Consider the following 27951-nt stretch of genomic DNA (forward strand, 5'->3'; position numbering starts at 1 on the left):
GTGGGAAAGGGAGTATCTTATCACTAGTTTACCTTTACCTACCCTAAGTTGTTGCGTTTTAGGCTAACTTATATTAAAAATGGATTTCATTTACATATGTAATAAGAACTACAAGTTCTGAATTGAGTGAAGTTAAGCTATAAAAAAATGTAGTGTTTCAATTAAGCACTTTAATTTTATGTCTTCATCATTTTCCATATAGAAACTACTTAACTAACCAGAAAATCGCTAACTAGATAAAAAAACTAAGAGCTTGTAAATTGTGTTTAGTTCTAATTAATTTAATTAAATTGCTTAGTATTTTTAAATATTAAGTACTCAACTTTGTGCGGAATTTAACAGAATGTTATTTTGTTAAATTTGAAGGATGAGCAAAAAAAGGTTTCCAAAAAAAATACAGACAAAACTAACCAACTTCATAATAATATACTTCACTATGTGAAGATAATATATGTTGTTGAATCTCAAACATATTATCAATTTTATCAGAACGAGAATCACTTGGAGCCATCAGTGTGGTGTCGCAACCACTGGTAGGGGGTAGGGGGACTTTCGCGGGCCCTCGAGTTGACAAACCAACATTAAGAAACAAGAACTACACTTAAACAAACGTATAAAAACTATTTTTTCGAAATTAATACAAAAATATAATAATTTTCTTTATAATATTATATGTAAATAAGATATTTTAAATTTATTTAAAAATTCGTCTTTTTATAATGCATAACTCAATGTTTGTAATAGGTGTTAGTGCTATAGTGTTGTGTTATTTACAAATATGTAGTTCTGAAAATGAGGCTCTCGAAATACGTAAGTCATTTTGTATGTACATACTGTATATATTTCTATAGTAGAGGAACGTGCGTGACAGAATAATTTAGATAATTTGTGAAAATTATGACACAATAAAAATATAAATATTGAATTATAGCTGTATAAAGTATATTTTTCGTGAAGCATCCATTTATTAAATTTGCAATAACAAGACAAAATACAAATTCTTAAATTAAAACAACCTTCCCAAAATCCCTTTATATTATTTTCTTATTTTTTTAATATCCTTAAATTATACGAAAATTCTCTAAAAAAGTGATCGAAAGGTCCCAGAGCCCCATTACCTTGTTCGTTGCCACCGCGATGTGGGTCAGATTGCAGCTCTTACATAAACCTGAACTAAGCTTTTTTGGTTAACTACGAGTGCATTTCGCAATCATTATTGCATATGCTATACTGTTATTAAAGATATTGTTACTTTATCAATTAACTCGATATTTCGTAATATTTACTTGAATCATTTTATTTAAGAAATGTTATTAAAAAACCAACTAAAATATTTAACACCACAGTGGCGCAACGGTACAACGCCGGATTATAAGCGCGACGACTATGGGTTCGATACCGCGTCGAAGGAATGAATTGTCTTCATTTCATTGCTCTAGTAAAAAGACAGAACACCGCGGTGAGTTCGCAGTACCCCAATCAATGTCTCCCAAAATTGAGCGGAAGACGGGTAACGGAGTATCTTGACACTAAGCTCTCCTCTTCCTGCTACCTACATGCGGCATAGAGCATGAAGCTAGTAAATATTACATCTAATTTTTAACTATTGTTTAAGCATCTCTAGCCAGAATCTAGTTACGCATTTTCTCGGCGAATCCAGGGCTGAGTTTAGTGAACATACAATATTTGTTTAAATACGAGAATACTGGCAAAAAAATATTTGTAGTGATGACAGCACGGTAATAAACACTTGTGCTAGCTGTTGTACTATCATTAGAACGCGCTTATGTATTGAACATAAGTACTAAAATAAGTACTAAAAGCCAAGTACAGCAAACTTAATATATATTTACAAATAAATTGTGTCCACATATTAATGTAACTTGAATATAAAGTAAACACTTTGTTATCATAAGCATTATTTAAAATGATCATAAAAATATAAAAAACAAACATTAAAATTATTAAAAATTATTTAATAAATTATTCGATAAATTATTACCATCAAATCACACCAGCAAAAGGAAATTTAAATACATAAAAAATTGCTGAGTTTTTACAGTAGTTATTATATTTTTTGTGACTTTAATTTTAATTTTAACGCATGATCTCATGCTATTGCTAGTAAGAAAATTACATATTATTTAATTAAGTTTTATCTTGAGGTCAATCGTGGCGTATGTGCACAAGCATGTAAGTGCGACAGGTTGCAAGTTCACTTCCCACTCGTAGAAATGAAATATTTTATATTTTCATTTCCTAATGCCTCCAGAATTCGGCGGAAAGTGGGGAACGGAAGTGTTTTCATGGGAACGGAGTTTCTTAATACTAAGTTTCCTCGGTCTACCCTGCTACAAAGCGTAGCGTAGAAGTATTGTCATAATTATCACTCACATTTTAATTCAGATTAAATTAAATTATGTCATCATATTTTTTGTTTCTTGTAAATGTATCACACCTGTTTTTCGATTGTACTCGTATGCAAGATCATTAGCGTTTATTATATAACTTACTAACTTACGTTTCTTATTGATTGTTATATAAAATTAATAATTTATTTTCTATATAACATACAGGAATAAGCTCGTAGTAACGGTATTTGAATTAACATTAATGTGTCAAATATATAATCACCTTCTTATATTGTAAATTTTATGTATTAATTAAAAAAACATTGTTATTAAAATACCAAAAAAAAAATTTTTAGAAAATAAATATTTTTAATGTCATTTAGAAAGCAAAAGAAAAATTCCACTAATATTATAAATGTAACGCAGACGATTTAAAAAAAACTGTCTTTCTGTTGTTCTGGCTAATCTCCGGAACAGCTGAACTGAAAGATAAAGGGAATTGTAGAATTTTATTTATAACACGCAGTATATTTTTTTCTATAAAATGCAACTATTTTTGAAAGCAAAATTAAGTAAGATCCCAAAATATTTAAAGGAAGATTTAATAAGTGTATAACAGTCTAGAATAATCATAAATAATGAACCAGCTTTCCCTAAAGACAATTAAATAAGTATCGTATGGTCCAAGCGGGCGAAGCCGCGCGGGGACTGCTAGTTGATCCTCCTCTTATTTTTTCCTAGTCTTTTTAATCATTCATTTTAAATATATTCATAAGTTTAATAAAAACTTACTAATTTATAATTTAAAAGATTTTTGTCTGAAATAAAATATATGCAAATACGCAAATTCAATGCTCATATGTATTATAAAATATAATAAAAACAGAGACGAATATTGAGAAAAACCACAACCGTACATTAGAACGATCGATTAGTCTCGATAAATCGTGATTTTCTAACTTTAAACCACAAGGTTGATTGTATAATTTGTAAGCGGACAGCATTTCATTGCAAATCTGTATGCTCATCAAATGCATCTAAGACTCAAGTAAATGTAACTATTTATATATTAACTTTATATTTTCAAATAGTGTAATGTGTATGCACATTACATATGTATTTAGCTATGAAGGAGTAATTAAGTAATTAATTTACTTCGTAAGTCTTATGAATTAAATTATTAAGAAACTAGTGACGTGAGCTTCTACTAGCGAGCTTGAACTACGTAATTATTAATTCACTAATTTTCATTACTTTCGTTTTCTGATAATAATATAATTTTATAAGTAATATACCTGTATTAAATAGTAAAACTTCAATTACAGGCAATTCAATAACACAATTATTTATAGCAATTTAGTCCAAAATCTTTAAAATTGTATAACTTTACCATTTATGAATCGATTCAAATAAAACAAACACTAAATGTTAAGCTTGTCAAAATACAATAGTGAAAACTGCAATAGTACCGGTTAAACTGTTTGAAGTTAGCCTGAACAAACATACAAATAATTTAATACCATAAATTATCTAATACCATATTATATCACATATATTTTTTTAATTTGATTTATATTATTTTTATTCAGAGTACCCTAGTACCTATGTCAACAATAAAAAAGTGTACAACAAAATTTGGCGCCAAGTTCCAAAGTAATTTCAAAGTTCATAGCTTAATATATAAAATTTTATAAATGTGATATGTAAGCCGAAATGCTAGTTTACATCTTTAATAATACTCTTATGATAATAGACACCATTGCGTAAGTGACAATTAATATCTTTCACCATTTTATAAAAATCATATACATATTTTTCACATACAAATAATAATCTTTATTTTCTTAATTCGTTACAAAACAACACAGTGCTATATGTGAAGGTCGGATGAAGAAACATTTGTCGTAACTGACAGATCTAGAAGCTTAAGTTTATTGCATAATATTAATATTAAATATTTTATATTCCTTTTAAAATACATTTATATTGAAAATGTGGTAGAGCTATAAATATTTTATTTAAATACTTACCGCATTAATGTAATTTAAATGATTAAAAAATATATAAATAAAAAAGACCGTAACAAGACTTTATTTAAATAAAACATTCTATCAGTTTGTATCGAAATATTTGGAGTCTGAACTCACACAGTAACTAAACCACTAACTAACTAACCATTAATATAACTAAAATAAAACTATAATAGACAAACCAATATACTAAAATATGGCTTTAATGAATACAATATATATAATACAAGTAAATACAAATTTAATTATAGAAAAAATATTTTCACCGTGCAAGAAAAAATCACCGGACTTCGATGCGTGTATCAAACGAGCTTTCAACAAAATGAGACCGTATTTCAAAAGAGGTGAGGAAACCATGTAAGATGTGTTATTTTGCTATTATAGCAATAGTTGTGCAGAATTGACAATGTAATAATATATTCTGTGGCCTCCAGAATTCTGGAAAATTTCATAAGCCAATTCTGTAGGCTTCGTCAGTTTTATTGTAGCATTTATCTTAGAATCTCTGTACTTATTTGTAAACTTTTTAATCTACTATTATGGTATGCTACTTACATTTAAATATTTGATGTATTTTAATTTGTATGTTTAATTTTAATTTAATAATTTTAATATGGTAGGCAGGTGTTAAGACAGAACGCCAAGCCTGAGACTCTTGTTACCAAAGAGAAAATGAAAATAATTCATTGCTACAAATGGGAATCAAACCCATAATCGTCATGCTTACAGTCAGTCGATGTGCCGCTGCGTCACAATGATGTCAGTTAATTTTTTCAACTCAAATTATAAAGAAATGCTTAAAATATTATTAAGCATATACTTTAAATGAATTATAGCTACGTATTAGAATTTTGAATGAAATATTTTTCCTCAGGTATACCAGAAATGGGTGTAGCGCCATTCGACCCACACTTCGCTAAGGAAGTCAAACAAATTCGTTCAATGTTCGGTATGGGATACACTCTGATGTTACGGGATGTCTTCGAGAGAGGCTGGTCGCAGTCCACCGTTACTAAATATAAGTAAGAATTTTTAACTTTACCTACATTAGTAAAGGTATAGTACCTTTGACGAGACGTGCAGAAGTAAGTAAGTTTTACACCCTTGGGAAGATAATAATCAAAAATTAGAAAGTAAATAAAATTAAACCTTCGCAATCACGCGCACCGAGACCAAGACTTGCCGACCGTATTATAGTCCGTTAGTCAATCAAATATTCCATTTCCCATCCAATTTTGAAACATTACGTGGAGAACAGAGGACTAATCTGGCTTGGGCGGGAAAATGAAAATAGATGAAAAGAAAAATTCCCCAAACGGGCAACGAACCCACAATTATCGTATGTTTAATAGTACACTGTTGCACTGTGCCACTAAAATGTAATGTAAGTTACGTAATTACAATTAAAGATAATTAAACCTACAGCCCAATGTACTTTCGTCATACGTACTTAAGAATAAAAATGCGTGTACTCGTTTATTAATTAGCTTAACAATAGTTGCTAAGCATTAAGTTAACTAATTTTTTATTATGGTTGTTACTTTTAATTACATAATTTTGTTTTCGTTTCTAATTAATTTTTCCAAACATACCAATCATTAAGACTTAAAAGTACATATTAATTTAAAAAAAAATAGGTACTTATATATGTGTAAGTATTTTAGATTTGTATACCTGTTTAGCAATAGTAAATAGTTAGGTACTTACCTCTTATTTTCTATAATGCTTACCTAATTTAAAATGTATTTATTTTTTATTTAGGACTGATTGGGCGAATCAACGCATCATATATTCTCAATATTTCCCTGAGAAATGGCTCGAGGGAAAATACGAATTTAAGGTACTTTTCTTAATGTATGATATTTATTATATGATATAGTATTTATTATTATTTAATAATAACTATTATTAAAGTAAAGGTCAGTCGTGGCGCAGGGGCACAAAGGTGTAATGTAATGCGGCGGCTGTGTTGTGGGTTCGATTTCCATTCGAGTTCGAGTCGAGAGAATTATTATTTTATTTTTTTTGCTCTGGCACCAAGATAAAAAAGCCCGGTGTCGAATTCCGCCACTCCACACGCAATGCTTCAAAAAATTCGACGGACAGTCGGTAACGGAGTGTCTTAACACTAGGTTTCCTCTACCATACCATGTTATATGCAGGACATACAGCGTAAAGCTGAAAAAAATATATATTTCCAGGGCGACATGCTAGGTCTAGAAGTCCTCCGCACGGGCACTTGGAACATGACTCTGCGGGACTATTCTCAGACGACGCGTATCAAACGCAACGGTAGCGGCGTTGACGTGCACGTGGAGGTCGACCATATCGGCGACATGGATATACATGTTGGCAATCTGTTGAGGGGCAGGAGTGTTATGGGTAAGAAACATCTCTATTTTTACCTTCTAATTTTACCTTATTAAATTACTATAATTTAAAGTCGAAAACGTCCTGAAGTCAGAATAGTCAGTCTTAGCCCATCCAAGATTTTTTCCAACAGCACCACGTCGACATATTTTTTTTCATTTCTCATTCATATCTTTAAGGGGCTACTTCCATTATATATAGAATGATTTAATCTCTGAAACTGAGAATCACGCCTTATGTTCCTTATAAACACTTTTATACAACCAATAGAGTAAATTACATAATAATTCCATTGATTAAAATTTCATTGAAAAATACGCAAAAATCCTAAATTGATGCTGCTGAACTGATGAAGAAATAAAAATGTTTTTAATGCACCCTGCTTGTATTTCGCATGTAACAGAGTACGCAGAGGGAGAGCCTAGTGTTAAGGCACTCCGCTCCTCACTTTTTACCGAATTCTGGAAGCAATATGTGTTCGAGTGGCGACGCCACGCTTTACCTCGATACCAAAGCCATGAATTCCACATAGTTCTTTATCTAGTTCATCACAATTTACAAACAACTAACCCTCCATCTCCAATTCCAGAGAACATTCTAGATCGTATAATAAACGCCTCTTGGAAGCCCGGCTTCGCGGTGATCAGGCCGCTCATCAACGACCTCGTCAGCACCGCCTTCACCGACATATGGAGCACTTCCTTCAAAAACTTCCCCATGCAGGCGTTCGTTGCTGATTAGACTTAATTAGCTTTAAGTTTGATATTGTAGATAGGGTTATTTAGTTTATAATTAATTTAGTTAGTATTTAAGTGTTTCTTAGTTAAAAAGAAGTTACATCTAACTATATATACGAGGCCATCAGTGGCTCAGCGTCTGGATTGTAATGCAATTCAAGCGAATTTGATTCCCACTCAGTAAAATTAGCTCTTTTTATTTTCTTACTCTGGTAACAAGACAAAGCAGAATACCGGCAGTTACAATAAAACTCAAGGATCATCAGTACAAATTTATGCAATGTGCCATTTCAAAATGTTTTGAAAACTTTCTCCTTTATAATAATAAAAAAATATTTATATAAACATATTATTAAAAAAAAGCACCTGGCACTGATAACTGTAATATAAATTGTACAAAACATGTAGTAATTATTAAGATTTTGTAAACATAGGGTAGATATAGATTTAACTATTCCCATTAATATATCCACTAGTCCTACATTAAAAATGTAAATACTCACCAACCCGTTGTAACACCACCAACGACAGTACAAAATGAATATACAACAAAAATAAAAGACATACATATATTACATATCTCAATATTATATTTATTAAAAAATATAACCTAACTATATATATGACTATATTTAAATTCAATCAACAAATAACTCGCACATTCATCGAAACTGGAATAATCAACCTCAGTCTTCACACAAAAGGAATACCGACCGAACGCAACAACTGACGGCGCTAACAATACACCATTATATAACATTGCACCTTCAATTTTATTGATATTAAACCGAGAAAAAGAAACTAATTACATTTACACACAATGTCCGTATTCACTCGTCTCCACTATAGCCGTGTCAAATATAAGGCTAAAACAGTCGTATGATAAAACCATTTATGAAAGGGGAAAAAATACGAATGACCCCAAAGAAAATGAGAACCGTTGGTCAAAGAATCAAATTACTAATATTACATCTAAAAGCGTCAAATGGACGATTTGTATTATATATTTTCAAGTGGAAAATATACTAATTAATAGTTAACACAGTCTCACATCAATGGCGGTCGAGATCGCAACACCACAAAGTAATCTCCAATGTAAATTTACAATTTAAATTATTAAATTACCGATGGTTTTTTCTGGTCGTCAAATATTTAAACCGTTATACGTTAAAAATGGATCATGCAAATGAAAAAGTAAAATAATTGAAAAAACAAAGAATAAACCATTTACAATTTTTTTTTTATACAAAACAATTACAAATGAAAAGAACTTTAAGAAATTTAATTAAAATTATTTCCATTATAAATTTAAACGATTGAATAGTGGTCAGTAACATTAGGACCCTGTGGACCGACGTACCTGCACGGACCAGCGCCGACTAAAATCGTTGTAACAGTTTTTATACAATGGTTGCTCTGGCAGTTCACTCCAAACAGACATTCAAACTGCTTGAAATGAACTGCGATACGATAATAGATAGAAAGATAGATAAGCGTAACTATGAGGTTCTTATATTACATTTAATAAATAGACCGACACGCCGAGGCGATGGAAACCGAAACAATCTTATCTATTACGACAATAGTTTTGTTTCAATTTTCATTGATCCTTCGATTTCTTTGTATTTGTAATGAACAATGTCACACTGAATTGATAAAATTTAATAATACACAAAATGTGTTAGATATTATTCATTCATTAATATTTACAATTCCGTCTATCTCCACGCACTTTTCGATACAGCATAAACAACAATATAGTCAGTTTAAATTATTTTTGTACATCACAAATACAAAAGATTAATCGAAATGTTTCATTCAATTGTTTGGTGCGCAATTAAATAATTAGTAAGATCACAATGAAGAAATAAGTCCTAAGGGCAAACAAAAATTAAATAACAATGAAATAATGATGATAATGATTTCACAATATGAAAGAAAAAATCTATCAATGCTAATTAATTTAATACATGGGAAGTAGATTAGAAACCTTAAACTAAATTACGAGAAAAATTTTGTTTAATTTGTACTTCCTTTCTCGTTTGTTTTGGCCCCAGAATTTGTGTCACAAACAAAAAAATCATAAAATTGATCAAATTATTAAAAAAAGGTCTAGTGACAACTCACCAGTGGTGTTGATTTAAAGAAGTGTATATTAACTACGAAGGTAACTGTTAAGAGATATATTTAGTTACATCCAACATCAATAAACTTAAAAAATAGACGCCGACGCACACCTTGCAAGCGTCGAGCGAAAGCAAAATGTTGTCGCGCCAAAAAAAAGTAAACAAAAGTTCAAAATATCTATCAAACCAAAATATAAAACTTAATCATAAACAATATTGAAAAAGCGCCTAAAATTCATTTCTTTTTTTTATATATAAATTCATTAATAACATTTGCTCATTCATATTACAGCAAATGAAACAGACGTCGTGGATACGTCGCCGGCTGTATGAAGTTCGCGATATACATACTAAATATGACATACATATAAAAAAAAACAAATACATATATAAATATACAATAATAATAATTATCGTACAAATCGTTTATGATACCAATAATAATAATAATGATAAATTTGTCGATATATTTAATACAGTCTTCTCTATTACGGAACCAACGGGAGACAAATGGGTGTTGATAGTTCCAACTTAATCAACGCACTCGGGGTTCCTTCCAACGCGAACGTCCACATTTTAAATTATATATATCTAACATTAAATTTATTCTGATATGCACTTATGTATAGATTTTTTTACAATGAAATTTGTGCTGTACACTACTGAGACTGTGGCGGACGATACTGAGTTGAATAAGAAAAGAAAGTAGTAAGTAAAATGGATTTTCCAATATAATATAATAATATCTACATTTAACAATGAAAAACTGATGAAATTATCATTTATCTCGGCATAATGTACTCTACGGTCAAAGACAAAAAAGTGTTAAAAAAAACAAATATTACTTTTTTTTAATATATTTAAATTTTTTGTAGTAGTAATGTTACAACACATATCGTCGACCGCCGTCGGGGCTATTTACAATGACATTTTAACTCATAACGAAGCCTAAATAAAATGAAACATGCCTTGTTATAACTAAATATTTGGTAAACAATGGTTTTTCAGGATTTGGACATTTTGTAGTGGTGGTGGTGGAGTATAGCTATATATATGATGATTATTATTAGTTGGTTTTAAATACACAAATATTTAATGGACCAAAATGACACACGCAACCATAAAACAAGATGAAATATGATCAAGATTAAATTATTTTATAATATTCAATATAGTAAAAAAAATAGTTTTCACAGATTATTTTAATAAAACAAAATATAGCTTAACTACATTACCACATGCATTCACAAAATAAGCCAATGAATAATTGATTTATATTATTTATAGAGATGACAATCATAAAAACAAAAGCATCCATCATTCACAAACTCATTTATATATATACTCGTATATGACAAAATTTATAAAAACTATGTTTTGTTTTGTTTTTCGAACAACATATACTCCACCAGTGTGCGGGACAACGAACTCAAAAAGCATATTAAAATGCATAAACAAACCGTATCCAGAGTGACGTAGGACATTAGAGCTAGCTTTACAAGTAAATCGAAGGCCGCTAAGATATCACGATTCATTACTTTAATGTATGTACAGCGGGCACGGCCCGGTTTGAGCGAGTATATGTACAGTGCGGCCGCGCCTTTACCTTTTTACTTTTACTTTACTTTACCAAATAGAGGCTGTGGGGTTTAAAAAGTATGGATTTAAAGCGTAACAACCAATAACCAGACCCTATATTGTCTAAATATGGTATATATTTGTTGAATAGATATTTAAAATGATGTTTATAAGAAATAAACATTTTTCATTTAACTAATTATGTGAACTATATTACCAAAATAATACAATTAGGTGTTAAACTGTAGAACCAAAAATTATCCAAAACTAATCCATACTAACTAAACCACACATCCTAAACAACGGACACCTCCAAAAAAAATAATAAGAAATGTGAGGAAACAATTTTTTTTACGATAATTATTTTACAATCTATTGCAGATTCGATGTTATATATTGTGTGTATACTATTAGTAAATCACGACCAACAAATAATAAAAACTGTACAATAAGCGTACGTAACTTCCTCGAAAGTTTGTGCATAGTTCATTTGAAAGATTCCAGCTCAGCTGAATTTTGTTTAGTTTGCTTTGTATTGCCATACATTGTACCATTACAAATTTAATATTTAACAATGTGACAGTCTTTTGTAATACTAAGTAAGTTTTAAGGAAAATATATCAATGCCTACATCCCAAATCTAACTTCTCCTCAACCTCAACTACTGAAGTCTATTTATTAATATATAATGATAAATTGACATATACAAATAAACAATTTGAATTACTTTTATAAAAATAAATATAGCTTAATAAACCTAAAACTCTCATATCATCATCTGAAAAATAAAGACATGCATCAAAACAAATTAAAATTTACTTACAAAATTCAACACAATAAAAAAAAACCTCTTACTTTACAATACAATGTATGGCAGTAAAAGCTAACAATTAACATTTAGTTCTTATAACACAGTCACATCACAACACTAGAACTCAAAGTCGAACAGTTCGGAGAGGCCCTCGTCGTGGTCGAGGCAGAAGCCGTAGTCATTGGCAGACATCGGCGGCTCCAGCGCTAGGAACGGCTCCAACTCCAGTGGTTCTGGAATGTTAACAATAAATATATACAGCTCAAATATATTGTGATAACTTTTTTAGGCTGATTACCGCACCGCAGCAGTAAGTATCAAAGAAAACCTAGTTAAAATATATATATTTTTTAAATATTGCGTGTTGCAACGGCAGTCCCGCCATACTTTGTTTGTTGTTACCAACCAATGCAGGTAAATGAATCTCAATCTTTAAAAAAATCATGATATCTATTGACAATATACATATTATAAAAAGATAATAATATAATATACATATTATAAAAATAAACATTTATACACAGAAAACAGATCCAAATGTTGAATTGAAAAATCACAAATAAGTATATATTACTAAAAAATGTTAACATTTTTTAGTAATATATACATTATACAAGCATGATAACCAAAAATGTACATTTAGATATAATTGAATTCGATTTAACCTGTTAGTTACAAAATCACATGTACACAGAAAGATTCTTCCACAACAGTAACGAAAATAGAAATAGTAAAAATACATGTTATAGTCGTATGTCGAAGCGCTCTTGTCTTGTCAATTATAGGTCTAACTAAAAGGTAGTAAAATTAGGTACAATCATATTGAAGTTGTCTTTCTAGCTGACACCATTTTTGTTTTCAATTTTATATTGTATGCCTATATAGTGTAGTAGGCAGAGGAAACTTAGTGTTAAAACGCTCCGTTCACTACTTGCCGCCGAATTTTTCGATTGCTGGTTGAGTCGGAACTCGACACGCTGACTTGTTACCAAAACGAAGAAAAGAAAGTGCCTGAGTGGGAATCGAAACCACAACCACCGCGCTGTCCTCTCGGCCTAAATAAATAATTGCTTAAAATTACTTTTAACTACAAGAATAAAATTACTTTCTTTTTTAGTATCAGTCAGACCTTAAAAAAACTTTTCTAGGCAAACCTAGAACCACCGACACTTCGACATTTCACTACAACATAAACACGAAAGAAGCGTTAAATCCACAAATCCACAACAATAATAAATAACATAATATTATGAGAAGCGTGAAGCATTTCTATACACATGAAGGTCGTTTGATGTTAGTAGATGTTAGTCGCGGCCGCCCTGAGCTGAATCCCATGGTGCTACACGCACAGACTGGAGCCCCACGGGATGTAGCTCGGGGACGCCCCGTGCCACACTGGCCCTTTGCCCCAATGACGCCCTGTCCCATTGTCCAAATGTCCCATTGCCCAATGCTGGCCTATTGGCCCAATGTCGTCCTTTTAATCCTAAACTCAAATGAGCCAAAGCTTTTGTTGATATTTAAAGGCAATGATGACGTACATTGAAACATTATTTGTATAAAAAAAGTATTTCATTCAGGAATATTCATTAGGAAAGAATTTTAATTAATTGAATTAGTTTTAAAAGTCTTCACATAGTATCATCATCTCCTAAGGATTATACTTTATGTGGATTATAATTTATCAATTGATATTTTTTTTATAGTTTTTTTAAGAAGAGAAATGAAGAATGGCTGTCAAAGCACATTGTATACCAAAACCTTCATAAGCAAAGTGTTTTAAATTTACAGACAGTGCCAAAACATTAACGTAAAAGTAGAAGAAATAGAACAAATATAGCTTTTATATTACAAATTTGGAGATTAAGATGTTTATAAATATTTTTATTTATAACTTAGGACAATAAATCCAAAGCAACATTTACAATTTCATACTTTAATTTACTCTTTTCTAAACTTATCACTTTATAGAATGACTTCTTCATTAACATACATTTGAATTCACAAAAAAATATTATAATCATAAATTTCTCAAAAAATCGCAACTGTGACATGGTTTCACTTTGGTAAATATAAATAATCATGAAACATTTTTATTTTTATATTTTTTGCACATGCAGTTTTTTTTTGTTAAATAAATAGTTATCTTTTGGTATTATAATTAAAAATAGTAATAATGTAATCACAGTTGTATCAATTTGAATTATTTAGAATAATAGTTATTATAATACATTAGTTTAAACATTATTATGTTAACACAAAAGACAAACTTAAACGATGTGAATAAGAAATATATTAGTTACAATAAAATTTACAATGTTTAGTTACAAAATATGATGACATGAATGAAAGTTAATATGAAATGTAAGTTTAAACAAGTTAGTAAGTAATAAGCACAATGAAAATGAATGAACTGAAATGAATGAAATAGTTTGTATCGCAGACCAACAAGAAATCACCTTAAATAGTAGTAGTAACAAAAAATATTTTCATTTTTTAATGTCTAGTACACAAACTTTAGTGTTTGCCTCCCAATACACAATAATCGATAAATTCATAAAAAAAAATTGATTTTACCATCTTAATGAAATTAGATATTTAGATTCTTTTGAATATTCTTCTCTCAAAAATAAAAAAAATAAACCAAAACAAAAGTCTGCAACACAAATACGTACATAAATATACAAAATAATACAATCAACATGCAAAAAACATATGAAACTCCCAAAATGTTCCCCTTCTATAGTACCGCCGATGAACCGCGCCGTATAGCTAGAACTCTGACTGTGATGTGGCTGGCAACACATGTCACAGCGCGAGTACTAGCCACGGGACGCGGTGACCGCAGCCAGCCAGGACGCGGACGATGTAAACCCACCAAGCTTTATGATTGGTTAGTGTTGCAATATAACAAATAAGAATATAAAATTGAATAACTATTATTGCTATTATGCCTACATTTTGACAGAAAAATATAACTGGGACTATTATGTGACTGGCAACACATATCACAGCACGAGTGCCTAGCCATGATATGTAGTGACCACGTGAGATGATGGTGTGTTACTAAGGCCACTATGAGTTAGTATTGCAATTTAAATATAATATGTTGTTATTCCTATCATTTTGATAAATTACCTATAACTGGAAAACTTATGTGACTGGAAGCCAAGGAAGCGGAAGACTAGGAAGCCTATGGTGTTGACAATGTAATAATAAGTCCATTCTTGCATATGAGTATTATATGGAAAAAGCATACATAAATATAATTTATACCTGACTCCTGGTCCTCTGTTTGTAGCTGGAAGCGACCGCCGCCCATAATCGGTGCGAAGTCGTCGCTGTCCGCGATGAGAGCGTTTTGTAAACGCCCCCTTGCACTGTCTGGAAATTAAATGCATGAAGCAATGTTACAAATGAAGTAAACTTTTTATTATGCCTTTTCTCGCATAGTAGGTAGCAATATCCAACGACATACTTGTCTCATCAAATCAGTTAAATTTTGAGTGATAATCAGAGCGGCAACTATTGCTCTAACTCTAACTCTTTTTTGCACGAAGAATCGAATAACCGAATCTCCACTATACATACAAACAAAATCACTCACTATCAGGCGTGCACATGTTGGGCGGCGTAGCAGGCTCCTGCGCGGGCGGTGTGGCGGGCTCCGCCTTGCTGGCCAGCGGCAGCGTAGGGTCGGTGACGCATGGCGAGCTTACTACGAGGCTACGGGACCACGACGTCGACGGCCGACATGTGGGCTCGCGTTTTATTGGTGTACTGGGATCATAAATTAATTAATTATATTTATATAAACATACCTACACACTAATGTTCTAAGCACAACTTAGTTAACTAGGTAACTTAGTTACCTTAGCTGCCTAGATAACTTAGCTTACTTAGGTAACTTAGTTAACTCACAGCAATAGCATTCATATCGATATAAATTTTCTTGGTTAAAAGATCGCTATCAAATAGTACTACTATACTCATTGCGTGTCGATAAGTTCAAGGCTAAAGAAATTAGTTTCTTATCAAAAATGTAGGTAATGTCTTTTATCTTTATGCAACACCCGCATTTGGCCATGTTGGCAGAAAGTCAATGATACATAATTCTATTAACCACCACCTCTATTTCAGCGACATCGCACGTTGGGATAACAGAATCCAATTACACATTTCGTCCTTGAAAACTTAAACTCATGGAACCTGAATAGATAGATAGATAGATAGATAGATAGATAGAATACTATTTTAACCTATTGTTAAAACACTTCATTCCCAATTTCCACCCAACTTTTAACTTTGCTTATTGATTGGCGAAATTCAACACCACCCCTTGTCTGCGGAGCTGCAGTCCCACTGCGCCACAACGGCCTCAGTTACGTTATTATAGCTCCTCAATATAAAATATAAACTCACGTGAAGTCAGCAGATATAGTGCTGGATAGAATAGGCTGTAGTTGCGCCATTAGTGGTGCTAATAACGCCTTGTTGTCCTCTAACAATGGATCAGAAGGCAAAACCCCAGATACTGTAAAAAAAGCAAAATTATTTATATTTTTCATAAGTGAAACGTAATATTAAATAAATCCTATATTTGTAAATATAAAACAAAAAATATTGAAAATTATAATATCTTTTTCATAATTATCTTCTATTTTTGAATAAATGCAAACCATACTTTTTTTATATACAAATTTAAGTTACAAGCTTCTTATCTTTTGTTATCCTTTAAGCTATTTCTAACTTGACCATTATATTTTTAGCTCTATGCTTTGTCCCCCAAATCTACAGCCAGACACTTTCTATCTGCACCATGATGGTCTATTATTTATGGCCTAATAATTATTTGTATACATAATTTTCATAAAATATGAAACTCACAAGGTGGTGGTGAAGGAGGTCTCTCTTTGGGACACAGGAACACTTCAATTTCTCCTGACATTGATTTAAGGTGTATCATATACCCATTTTCGCCGGGGTGCGGCACCTGAAATTATATTTTATTATATAAAAACAATCAATAACAATGAATTTCATAAATAATTTTAGTTATGCTTTTATCTTCCCAACCATTTTGTGTTAGTGATGTTATGCCATTTCAGAAACAATATTGTTTAGGTGTTGCATGTCACACTTAATCTGTATAAGGTAGGTTGGGGCTTACCCTATATTAATGTTATATGGTGGTAATTGTAGATGAAAGGCTGCTGCACAGCTCAAAATTTTGTAAAAACTTACTACTACCACTAGTAGTAAGTAGTTTTTACTTTTGTCTTTTGTAAAATCAAGATATTTTTTTAATATCATGACAGAATATTTACCATGAAGTTCAAATTTAATTTAAATTCGCTTCTATAAAGTCTACTGATCGCCAAGTTGGCATGAAATGGAGTGACAGTGAGTGAGATACATCACAATGACAGCTGTTGTCTTTGTTAAATTGATTTGTTACCAGTTACCATCAACTGGTATCCATATCTCATAAAGATAAAATTTAAAATTTAAAAGAACATTTGCCTTACTACTACTATTTATTAAATGTCAATATTAGCTCATATAATTTAAGGGGGCAAACATGTATTATTTATTCTTAGAAGTGAAACCTTATATACCATCACCGTGAAATATAAGGGATCTTAATCATACGTACTTTTTAACCGACTTCCTTAAAGAGGTTACCAATTTGACTGTATTTTTTTATGTTTGTTACATCAGAACTTTTGACTGGGTGAACCGAAACAAGAATCGTCAAAACATTATTGTTTTTTATTTACAAGCTGATGCCTTCCCGTCATGTGCTGTGGTCCTATTTTAATTTGGTCAATTTCTAACAATGTTATCGACGAGTAAATCACATAAGTCTTAAATTTGCATTTAGTATGTACGCGACAAATGGACAAATAACTCAATATCACGCCAACCGATTTCTATTCTTTTTTTTATTGGATACACTTCAGGGGTAGTTTGATGAGAGTTTGGTTAGGTTCTGTTTAAGGAATCCAGTGGAATTATATTTTTAGTTAAAAAGCGTAATTTGTAAATTATAACAAACATTTAAAACTTAAAAGAAAAAAGATATAGTCACTTATTTCACGACTTGATAAACATGATCCACTTTTTTTCATTTAACTTTAGCCCGACATAATGCGGATATTGATCTTATGATTTAAATAAAAAATATTAAATATAGAAAATGAAACGAAACGAAAGTTTATAAATGGAGAACTGGAAACGATAAAAAATAACAAAATTCAAAGAATGCAATGACCGATTTCAACGAAATGTAAAACAGCATTGTTATTATCAAAGTTTTAACATTCTAATGACTTTGCAAGGTTTGATGTTCGATAAAGCACTTTTTAGGGATAAATACTTATAAATGCAGAAACAAATGAACCCTATGGCTTGATTTTATTTATGTATTTCAGTTTTCAAAAACTAAATAATATCCTAAACAGGCATAGAATATTCATGTAAATTAAAATAGAATAATTATTCAATAATTTGAAAAAAGCAATTATAAACTAAATTATACTAAAATATCAACACAATACGTAACACGCCATTTATTTCGTAACATATTACGCACCATGTTACATGGCGCCAAACACATCAAGATGGCGTCATTCGTTTCATAAAATATACACAAACTTTCAAAGCTAAGGATTTTGTTAGAAACTAAGTGTCTCGTTTAATTGTTCGCCTTCGCTTTTTAACCAGTGTGTATTAACATTAATTTTTTAACCAGTGTCATATATGGATTTTTAAAGATCATTTTATACTTTTTAAACTATAAAGGGCAAAACATTCGTTATTTCTCAGCTATCAAACTACTAAAAAAAAATAGCAAAATTATAACAAATAAAAGACAGGATATTAAAATGTTAACGGATCTTTTGTCAGTTGAGTTGATAGCCCCACACTGAAGGGGTATCGTTAGTAATAAATAACGAAGCACCTGTCTATTATCCTTTACGGTTACTTGCGCTTATCAATTATATATCACTAAAACTTGGTGGTCACTTTGGTCAGGATGATTAGTCAAAAATGTTGAGTTATTATTCAAATCTTTACTTATTTAAGGAATTTGAGGCTAAAGAAACAATTATTAGAAGCATCTTTAAATTACAACAAGCTGCCCCATCTTTTTTTTTTTAAATAAACATAGTAATGTTTGTTACCTGGTAGGAAATTAAAGATTTAAATAAACGATTGATAGAAAAGCGAAATGCATGATACTGTTACATTTAAATTGTTATAATTAAAATTTTCTCCATATATAGGTCTAACCAATGATACTTAAAGTTAGCCTAGTATTAGGTGCTATTATATACCTTTCCAAGACCCAAATTGACTTAGATTAGCAAAAACGACGTAAACGTAAAGGATAATTAAAAACCGATTCACAACAAACAAAAACACTCACACTAAGCCTTGTATCAGGAGGCGCCTTGATAGGTATAACAGTTTGGTTCCTAAAGTCCCGTATGGACCTTAAATCGGCGTACGTGATATACGCGCGCGCACCGTGGTCAGCTGACAGGCGGGACAGGGCCTGCTCCGCGACAGTGACCGCGCGGGTCACCTTCGCCTCCCGAGACGCCAGGGCTCTCACTTCCCGTCTTAACCTTTTCACTCGGTTCTCCTCGTTCGAGCCTGATGCGCCTAGACCTGTAGGAAAGGAAGTAACTTCTTAGCATTCCATGGATTCTCCGTGTAGGTGAGTGAGGGTGGTGTTACAGGGTGAGACGCTCAAAGCAGTGCTAGGAATTTGAGACATAACTTAAATTTAAACTTTATAGGGCATTAACTATCATCTCCACTTTTCGAGCTCCTGTCTCTAATGATACGAAATGATTTTACAAACAGTCTCTTCTCTAACAAATCAAAGAGATTTCGGTATTTTACATTAAGATTGAATTCTTATAAATTTATATCAATTTTAATAAATTCCTTTATTATATTGATTATTAAAAAATGTAAATCAGAATTTTCATGTCGATGTTTTTATACATACATATAATTGTAATATGTTAGATCTTCTGTTAGATCTTGTAGTCTACATATAAAGAAAAAGAAAACAAAAAAAGAGTGAGATAATAAGTTTCAATCAACGTAAAATTAACAACGATCATGGACCGCATTATGAAACATCTGCAGTAACAAAACGATACTTTCGCACTACCTTCTGAAATTACAATAAAAAACTTTGCCTATCCCAGAAGAAGTCGTTAGCACTACAATTTATATATAGTGAATTAATCTTACAAGGTTTATATAGAAATCGATACAACAGGCCGTATAAAGCCTTAAGTGAAAGATTCGTGAGAGAGAGCCTATAAAACTATAATATCCGCATTAACAATGTTAACTTCAATTTACTATTTGATTTTCTTAACTTTACTGTGTTTTACAAGCATTTAGCAGGGAGAGAAAATCTGGTGTTGAGACACTCCGTTTCCCAATTTCCGCCCCATTTCCAAAACATTGTGTATTAAGCGACGAATTTGTCTTGTTGTCAGAGCGAGAAAAAAAAATGTTAAACAAATCATCCCACCAAATGAGAATCGAATCTACAACCATCACGTTCACAGTCAAACGCTGTGCCGCGACGACTGCCTCAATAATATAACATAAAAGTAAATCTACCTTGCATAATCAAAAACACGTTTTATTAGCTTCATGCTGTATCCCACACATATCAGGATAGACAGGGAATCTACACCCATTCCTTAGTTTCCGCCGTATTCTGCGGGAATTGCGTGGTGAGTGGCATATCTCAACGCCGCGCTTTACCTAGTTACCAGAGCGAGGAAAACGAAAATATAAAAATTTCATTTCCTCGGGTAGGAATCGAACCCACAATCTGTCGCTTTAACAGTCCCACGCTTGTGCCCTGCGTCACAACTAACCTCTTACTATAATATACTGGTTTTTTTTTCAGGTAAGGTAAGCAGAACTGAACTAAACGCCGAAAACGAAATACATGTCACTATCATTAATTAGATAATCAATTTATAAAACAAGTATGTATAGTATTTACAAAATCCAAATTAAATATAACCCATCGTATTTCTATCCGCGTCTGATTATTTAGTCACAATCTCCACACACACACGTGCCTAATAGAGCGAGATATCGTAACAATTCAACTAAGCAGGCGGAAACAAGGAAAGCTAAATTAGATCCCCTCACGTTAATATTGTAAAACTGTTAAATATTCATTATAAATTATTGCAAAACGACCTCGGGGGCCACGAAATAAATATGAATATTTGAACTAGATAATTGAAGTTTTTATTTTAGCTTCACGCTGTATCCCGCATGTAGGCGGGAAAACAGAAGGATTCTAATGCTAAGATACTCCGTTCTCCATTTTCCACCGAATTTCGGTGGCGTTGCGTGTTGAGAAACGGAACTTAACGCTGCGCTTTGCCTCGGCACCAGAGTGAAAAAAATTAAAATATTAAATATTTCATTTCCTCGAATGGGATTCGAACCCATAACCTGTTGCGTTTAGTCACATGTTGTGACTCTGCGCCACGACTAGCCAAATTTTTTATTTAATTTTGATAATGTTGTTATCTTATTAAAAGGAAATATTAAGAGCTCCTCTGTGATATCACATAAAATATAGAACCAGTGACGAATTTATAACACTAATATTTGAAGTTAATAAATTGTATAATTAAATAATCACATCAAATTGTCGAATTTAAACTGATCTATCCAAATCTAAAACCGTTGCAACGACAAACTTACACCACGCTGTAGTCATGGGTTCAAATATCACGCTCAACTCACAAGCTAGTTCGTAAAGCGTTCTTAAAACGATGGCGCTATCAAAGTAGTCAAAGTAGTGTATATGCACTTTAAACGCAACGATAGACGCATTAAACTCCCAATATACTAGTAACAAGAAGGTCTGAGTGTTGCTTAAACTTATACGCCATTTCTACCTTTTAAATCATATATCACAGATGTGTCTATGAACAAAACAAAGTTTCAAGCCCCAGTTCGTTAAAACCTGTCTAACTCTAGAGAAACTAAAATTGAAATTATTATGTCAGTCACTGCTGTAGATAAATTCTGAAATTAGGGTTTCACATTCTATTTCTCTTAGAATATTTAAAATATTTTTTCTTTAACACTATAAGTTACAAAAGACAACGAACTCACCGCATTTCCATTGTATATTATTTTTCGATCTCTTTTCTAATATACCTATTCCTTCTAGTACATTTGTGATGTCGTAGATGCGACGTTTCTGAACCGATAGGTGTTCAGCTGCTATATTTAAGTCTAATACACCGTTGGGTGATGATTTAAGGAGTGCGACGAACTTTTTTGTTAATAAACCTAATGATGTGTCAAATCTGAAACAAATTAGATAAGAATAATTGGAAAACTCTTAAAATTGTCGTTGCAATTTTTTTATTTTTGCTTAGATCCATTGATAGGCATTCATTTATTAACTATTTTATTGTTTAATTTTATCACAAAATAATGTTAGTAGCGGGATTTCGAAAAAAACATATAATAAAGGCAAGAAGTTCTCACATCAATCACAGATTAAATACATCTCCTTTAGCATTAAATTGATAATAACTCTACAAAACAACATCTGGACACAACAAGGAATTATCATACGTTTCGAACAAACAAATTACCTGTATCAAAGGTTCTGTACCTGGAACGTTCGGTGTACTTTTTCAATGAACTGGACGGTCGGCTGTACGGCGTGAGGACCTTCACGCGTTTCTGCTTGGGCGTCTTAAAGTCCGCCTTCATGGGCACCACGTGCCCCTGGCTGCCTGAACTGCTTTCGCTCAGGTTGAGCCTCCTTTTCACCGCCTAAATTAATTGGTAATTAAAACTATTGTTTATAATATATTTTATTATCTTGTAATATCCACAAGACACAACAACTTTTTAGAGAAATAAATATAAGAAAAAACAACTAAAATAAATTCGCGAACTATTAGTCAAGTTGAGATAAAAAACGTGCACAAGTTCACGAGTCTTTTCACCGCTGATGATGCTTCAAGTTTAGCACGACCTAAGTATATTATTTACTACAAAACGAATGTGTTGTGGTAATATTATATTGATTAAATTATTTTTAAACAACTTATAATACTATATTTGAATAATAAAAGATAAATTAAATTCATTAGAGTAATTGATAATCTTAAATTTAAAGAACACAGCAAAAAGTAAACCCACAAATAACACATCTAGCCCGCAAGAAAACGTGATAAATATCACGACTTACTCTTAAAACCAAGTACGTCATGGTTAATCCAACTATCTTCAATTATGCAGCACAGACGAGACATTTCCACACAGTGGTTGAATATAACTTTGCCGACACCATCGTAACATTGCACAAATTACTATATAATATCAAATCCTAATTATTTATAATATTTTTTTACTATTATTAAAAGTCGCTATGTCGCGATTAGCAAAATTAATTGAAAATGCAGACAGACAGATGGATGCACGAGGCATTTTTCAATAATCTGATGCAACTAATTCAAAGTGAAGCAGTGCGGGGCCAAAGCCCCCTTTAAGGAAGTGTGTGGGGAGGGTACGGCACGGTACGTACACAATACACGACATAAATTAGAACCGACACAAAAGGCACCGGGCTCTCGGAAGGGACTCTAGCAAAAGAATGCCAATTTCTTATCTCAATTTTTTTGTTATTATTAATAGTGAACCGGCGGAGCCATTGTTGATTTGTTGGAGTCTCTGGTCTCGCGCATTGACGATTGTTTAGCGTCAAGTAAATCAGAGCAGATGTGCGCCTAAGCCTGACATCTTAAATAAAGTATCATTCGACACCCTTGTATTTAGAATTGCGTTCTCATTATTTACATAAATCAATTTACCCCTACCGTTATTCTAACAGAAACAATATACGTGAAAAAAGTCGAAGATCGAAAACTATCTCAGAGGGGGAAAATCGAAGAGATTCCCTCAAAGCTCTGGGCTGAATAAACAATGCAAGCGGTTAATATAACATTTCATTGTGTATCGAGGAATATGTACGGGTAAAACATATCCGCCCGAGCATGGAAGGGCGTTGCGTCGTTAGAATACGATAAGGACAATGACAGTTGCCTTGCGCAACGTAGGAGCGCAGGAAGTACCTGGCCACGTGACGCCATGACCACATGGCCGGTGTGTGGAGAGACCGCGGGTGATCGCCGCCACGACACTTACTTCCAACACATGTATGCTCCAACTAAACACTTGTTAGCCAGATATTTCAGGCATAGATACAAAATGTATAAAAGACAAGTTTAAGGTTATGCCTCCAGCTGATATTTCTTAATGAATCCTTTTTTTCTAGTTTCGGCAAATTGCCATGTATAATTGTTCGACGTATTTACTTTCGCTACCAACGTCAACAGCCAAAGTGGTAATTGTTCTGTGAACATTGCCAAAAGATGATACTAAAAAGTGTAGCTAATTAGTGTGATCGTCACTAGATAATGAGCCAGCTCAAGTGGTAAGAATTCTCTTGTTAGTGCTGGTGAAAGAGAAGGCGTCATAAAAATTAAGCAGATGACGTAACAGGAAACAAATCATTATGACTAACCCAAGACTGGTGTCCAAGTTACTATTTAAAGTTTTCATATGAATTAACATAAAATAAAGTATTCCATACATAACATACATTATATTTCTGTCTTCAATTAAAGAGGTGTCAAAATATCAGCAAGTTAACTGATAAGCTGATCAGCACCATTCATACAATAGTACTACTAACATAATCATAACTACTTCATTCAAATTCTTGTACATAAAGTTCATAAGGAAAATTTTAATTTCCTATAAAAATTCAATTATAATTCTGCAGTGGTTTACAGTTTAAATAATTGATGTTAACCTTCAAACATCAAGTTATATAATAAAAACAATGTGAAAACTGAAAAGCAAAGTAGAACAATAAAAAATAATATATCTCCCATTAATTGTATATTAAAATACATTTTCCTATAACCTACATACATTTTCCTATAACAATACTACATTAGATAACAATACTAGTAAGAGATTTGGTAACTATAAGCATAAAATTCAAATCATATGTAACCTAATACACTTTATCAAAATTTTACAAAATTTGTATGTTTGTAATGATAATCTATCCACAAATAAGACATTTTACAGTTTGTAAGAGTAAGAAAGAAAGAATATTATTTTTATTATTATTGCCCCCTTACAAAAATCAATATATATATAAGAAATCAATCATTTTTAAGTCTTATGATTTTCTGTCTATCAAAAAATCAATTATATTTGAATTATTTTTGGTATTAACTTTAAGATACTATTTATAAAAAATATTAAAAATAACAAAATTAATTAAAGAGTTTTACTTTAAAAAAATCAGTAGAAGTAAAAGTTAAAAGTTGTAGTGTAGCCAATGCTTAGTAACATTACAATTTTTATAAGTATTTTATCACTACTAAGATACCATCAAATTAATAAAGAATACATATAAAAGATTAAATATTTGTAAAATATTTCATTTGTTCCTAAAATTCTTATTTAAAATGGACAGCACTGTAGTAAGCTTTTCTCCTTGAATTAAAAATGAAATAATACACAACATGTTAAAACACCGCATGGTGTAACTTCAAAGTTCTTCTCCAGGTTCAATGACACTGTGCCAATCAGGTCTTTGACCCTACTAGGCTATTATCTAAAACATTCAGTGTTAGAAAATCTAGTTATTAATTTATTATAGTTTGTTGCTGACCAATTAAACCAACATAACTATGAAACATCATATTACTATTCAATTTAAAAGACTTGCTTTTTAATTATCTATGAATAATAGATTTCTATCTTTTATTAAAGGAATAAGTTTAATTTTAAATCCTTTAAAAGTCTTATTATTCATATAATTTTTATATCACATTGTATTTGGATAAACCTCTTGTCATTTATATGCAAAAATGCATTTACTTTATTATTGAATTTATTAAAACACTGAGTAATGTAATGTAATAAACAATATAAAGATATTGTTATATCTTAAATACTAAAATACATAAAATTGTGAGATAATATGTGTGTACTCAAGAGACATGTAAAGTATAACCTAAACAGTGTGATTGATGAACTTTAGATTTATAGTCAAACTCTAAATAAGAAAAAGATTTAAATTTGGAGAATTCATTGAAATTTCTTAGAGCAATACAGATAAGAAATATGCTCTTGATTCAATGTATCATCATGTTTTATCATAATATTGTCAAGTCATGATTTTGGACATCTTAAGACGAAGTGAATTTCCTTAATTTCAATAAATAAAGTTAGTTTTACTTATGGCTCCTGTAAAATGATGTCAAGTTTATACAAGCCTGCAACATGGGGAAAGTTGTAAGGTTTTCAAAATGTAACTGATGGAACAGACACATATAATTCCTTCTTTCTTAAGTAAGTCTCTCACTTAGCAGGCTTAAGAGGTGAAACACCTGTGATCAGCTGATAGATACATAAGCTTATTGAGATCATAATTTATAATTGGTAAAGTGAAATATCTCAGGGTCTAAGAACTGTATGAAATAGTTAAGTAAACAGCTGTACTGGCTGTGTGGTGGCAATAAAGTATGAACTTACTTCAGATGTCTTCGGCGGTGCGGTGGGCGCCTCCCGTCGTATCTGGTGTTGAGGCGTGGCCCCGTAGCCATGGTCGAGCAGGTGGTAGCTGATGGGCTGGCTGGGGCTGTCGTCCAAGAGAGTGGTGTGCGAAGGAGACGCTCCGACGCGTACCACCACCTCAGCTTCGCCCTCCGCCGGCCCTCGCTTCACCCCCCTCGGCATCGCTGTTGTTCAAAATTAACCACACATTAATCAATATGTTATGAATTTTCATTACGGTGGATCGTAATCATCTCAATTTAATTAGCGAAGAGGTTAGGGGCGCCGCGCGCGCGGAAATCACAAGTGAGAAGCCTCCGAAGAGGAGTGGGTCGATAGGAATTGTAATGTACTTTATGTAATGCCAGAGGTTTCCGGCTGTACGTGCATATGTCCAACTTTGCTTACGTCACTTTATAAACGACATTTTCCCAAAAATATCGACGACCTAGCGGTAATTCGTAGACATAACCGCCTTAAAACTTAGGTGCAAACATTGTAAAGATTTCACTAGTATTACTCAATATAGGTTTAAAATACTTACGAAAGGTGTAAGCGAACGATATCCGAATACAGAACCATAAAACGACATTTAATGTTTTCGACGCAAACGCTACATTATCGAGTACTCAAAATAAAATGTCCGCCGCTTTGTTGGTCTCGAATGAACTCGTGGACATCGAGACGCTCGATAATTTTCAATTAAAGTACACAATCTGCTAAACACATATTAAATTACGCACTCAATACTTCACTAATATAATAAAATATTAAAATAATCCTAGTCCACATTTTACAAGTAGGTGAAATTGCTGAGCGATGTAACGACGACAGGAAGCTTTTCAGAACATCTGGCTTGCAAGCGACGTAGCAGTGGCGCGAACTACGCGCGCAGGCGCGAAGCGGGCAGCGGCCGTACAATCCAAGCAACCCCTAGCGACGCCGTTCTCCAAATTCCTCCCCTCGTTTGAGAAGCCATAAAAAATATAACGAATTTTTGAATTTTCGTCCGCCGACCGGTTTTATGCAGAGAAACACGGCGCACTGCGCTAAGTGATTCGTTTTTAAGCTAACTTAACCGATATCATTTTATGTTTACTAATAATTCAAAATTTATTGTATCTATTTGAAATATTTTATTTATTTAAATTATATACTGACGTTGTGGTACTATAGTATAATACAGTAATTAGAATAATATGGGATTAGTTTATGATAATTACTATAATTAAGAAAACGAAACCGTCATCAAACACAAAATGAACAAATACGTTTACG

At 32.1% G+C, this 27951-nt stretch overlaps 2 protein-coding genes across 2 annotated transcripts; one reads left to right on the forward strand and one right to left on the reverse strand.

Moving 5' to 3' along the window:
* Nucleotides 1-537: 537 nt before the first annotated feature.
* On the forward strand, nucleotides 538-8067 carry Jhbp16 (Juvenile hormone binding protein 16). The gene is made up of 6 exons (XM_085193684.1): nucleotides 538-810; nucleotides 4633-4725; nucleotides 5256-5403; nucleotides 6143-6221; nucleotides 6583-6763; nucleotides 7341-8067. The coding sequence occupies exons 1-6, from the start codon at nucleotides 720-722 to the stop codon at nucleotides 7490-7492; spliced, it is 744 nt and encodes a 247-aa protein (XP_085049810.1). The 5' UTR covers nucleotides 538-719; the 3' UTR covers nucleotides 7493-8067.
* On the reverse strand, nucleotides 8057-27713 carry E2f1 (E2F transcription factor 1). Its single transcript, XM_085193683.1, has 10 exons — nucleotides 27218-27713; nucleotides 26653-26858; nucleotides 22700-22863; nucleotides 22189-22385; nucleotides 19436-19680; nucleotides 16891-16996; nucleotides 16426-16537; nucleotides 15611-15783; nucleotides 15280-15387; nucleotides 8057-12236 (listed from the first exon to the last, which is right to left on the reverse strand). Exons 2-10 carry the CDS (start codon nucleotides 26854-26856, stop codon nucleotides 12121-12123), a joined length of 1425 nt encoding a protein of 474 aa, XP_085049809.1. The 5' UTR covers nucleotides 26857-26858; nucleotides 27218-27713; the 3' UTR covers nucleotides 8057-12120.
* Nucleotides 27714-27951: the final 238 nt, after the last annotated feature.

The sequence above is a fragment of the Heliconius melpomene genome, chromosome 11 (assembly GCF_056956725.1).
Source record: "Heliconius melpomene rosina isolate 202511_hmr_F chromosome 11, ASM5695672v1, whole genome shotgun sequence".
NCBI classification, from domain to species: Eukaryota; Metazoa; Arthropoda; class Insecta; order Lepidoptera; family Nymphalidae; genus Heliconius; species Heliconius melpomene.

What these genes read in the sequence shown, in the direction of transcription:
- Jhbp16 (XM_085193684.1), top strand. Translation starts at nt 720, where the DNA reads ATGCATAACTCAATGTTTGTAATAGGTGTTAGTGCTATAGTGTTGTGT. An exon ending in TCCACCGTTACTAAATATAA is followed by an intron (nt 5,404 to 6,142) that starts GTAAGAATTTTT and finishes TTTTTTATTTAG; the next exon opens with GACTGATTGGGCGAATCAAC. An exon ending in GAGGGGCAGGAGTGTTATGG is followed by an intron (nt 6,764 to 7,340) that starts GTAAGAAACATC and finishes CTCCAATTCCAG; the next exon opens with AGAACATTCTAGATCGTATA.
- E2f1 (XM_085193683.1), bottom strand. Translation starts at nt 26,856, where the DNA reads ATGCCGAGGGGGGTGAAGCGAGGGCCGGCGGAGGGCGAAGCTGAGGTG. An exon ending in TAATATACAATGGAAATGCG is followed by an intron (nt 19,681 to 22,188) that starts GTGAGTTCGTTG and finishes CCTTTCCTACAG; the next exon opens with GTCTAGGCGCATCAGGCTCG. An exon ending in ACCTCCTTCACCACCACCTT is followed by an intron (nt 16,538 to 16,890) that starts GTGAGTTTCATA and finishes CTTTTTTTACAG; the next exon opens with TATCTGGGGTTTTGCCTTCT.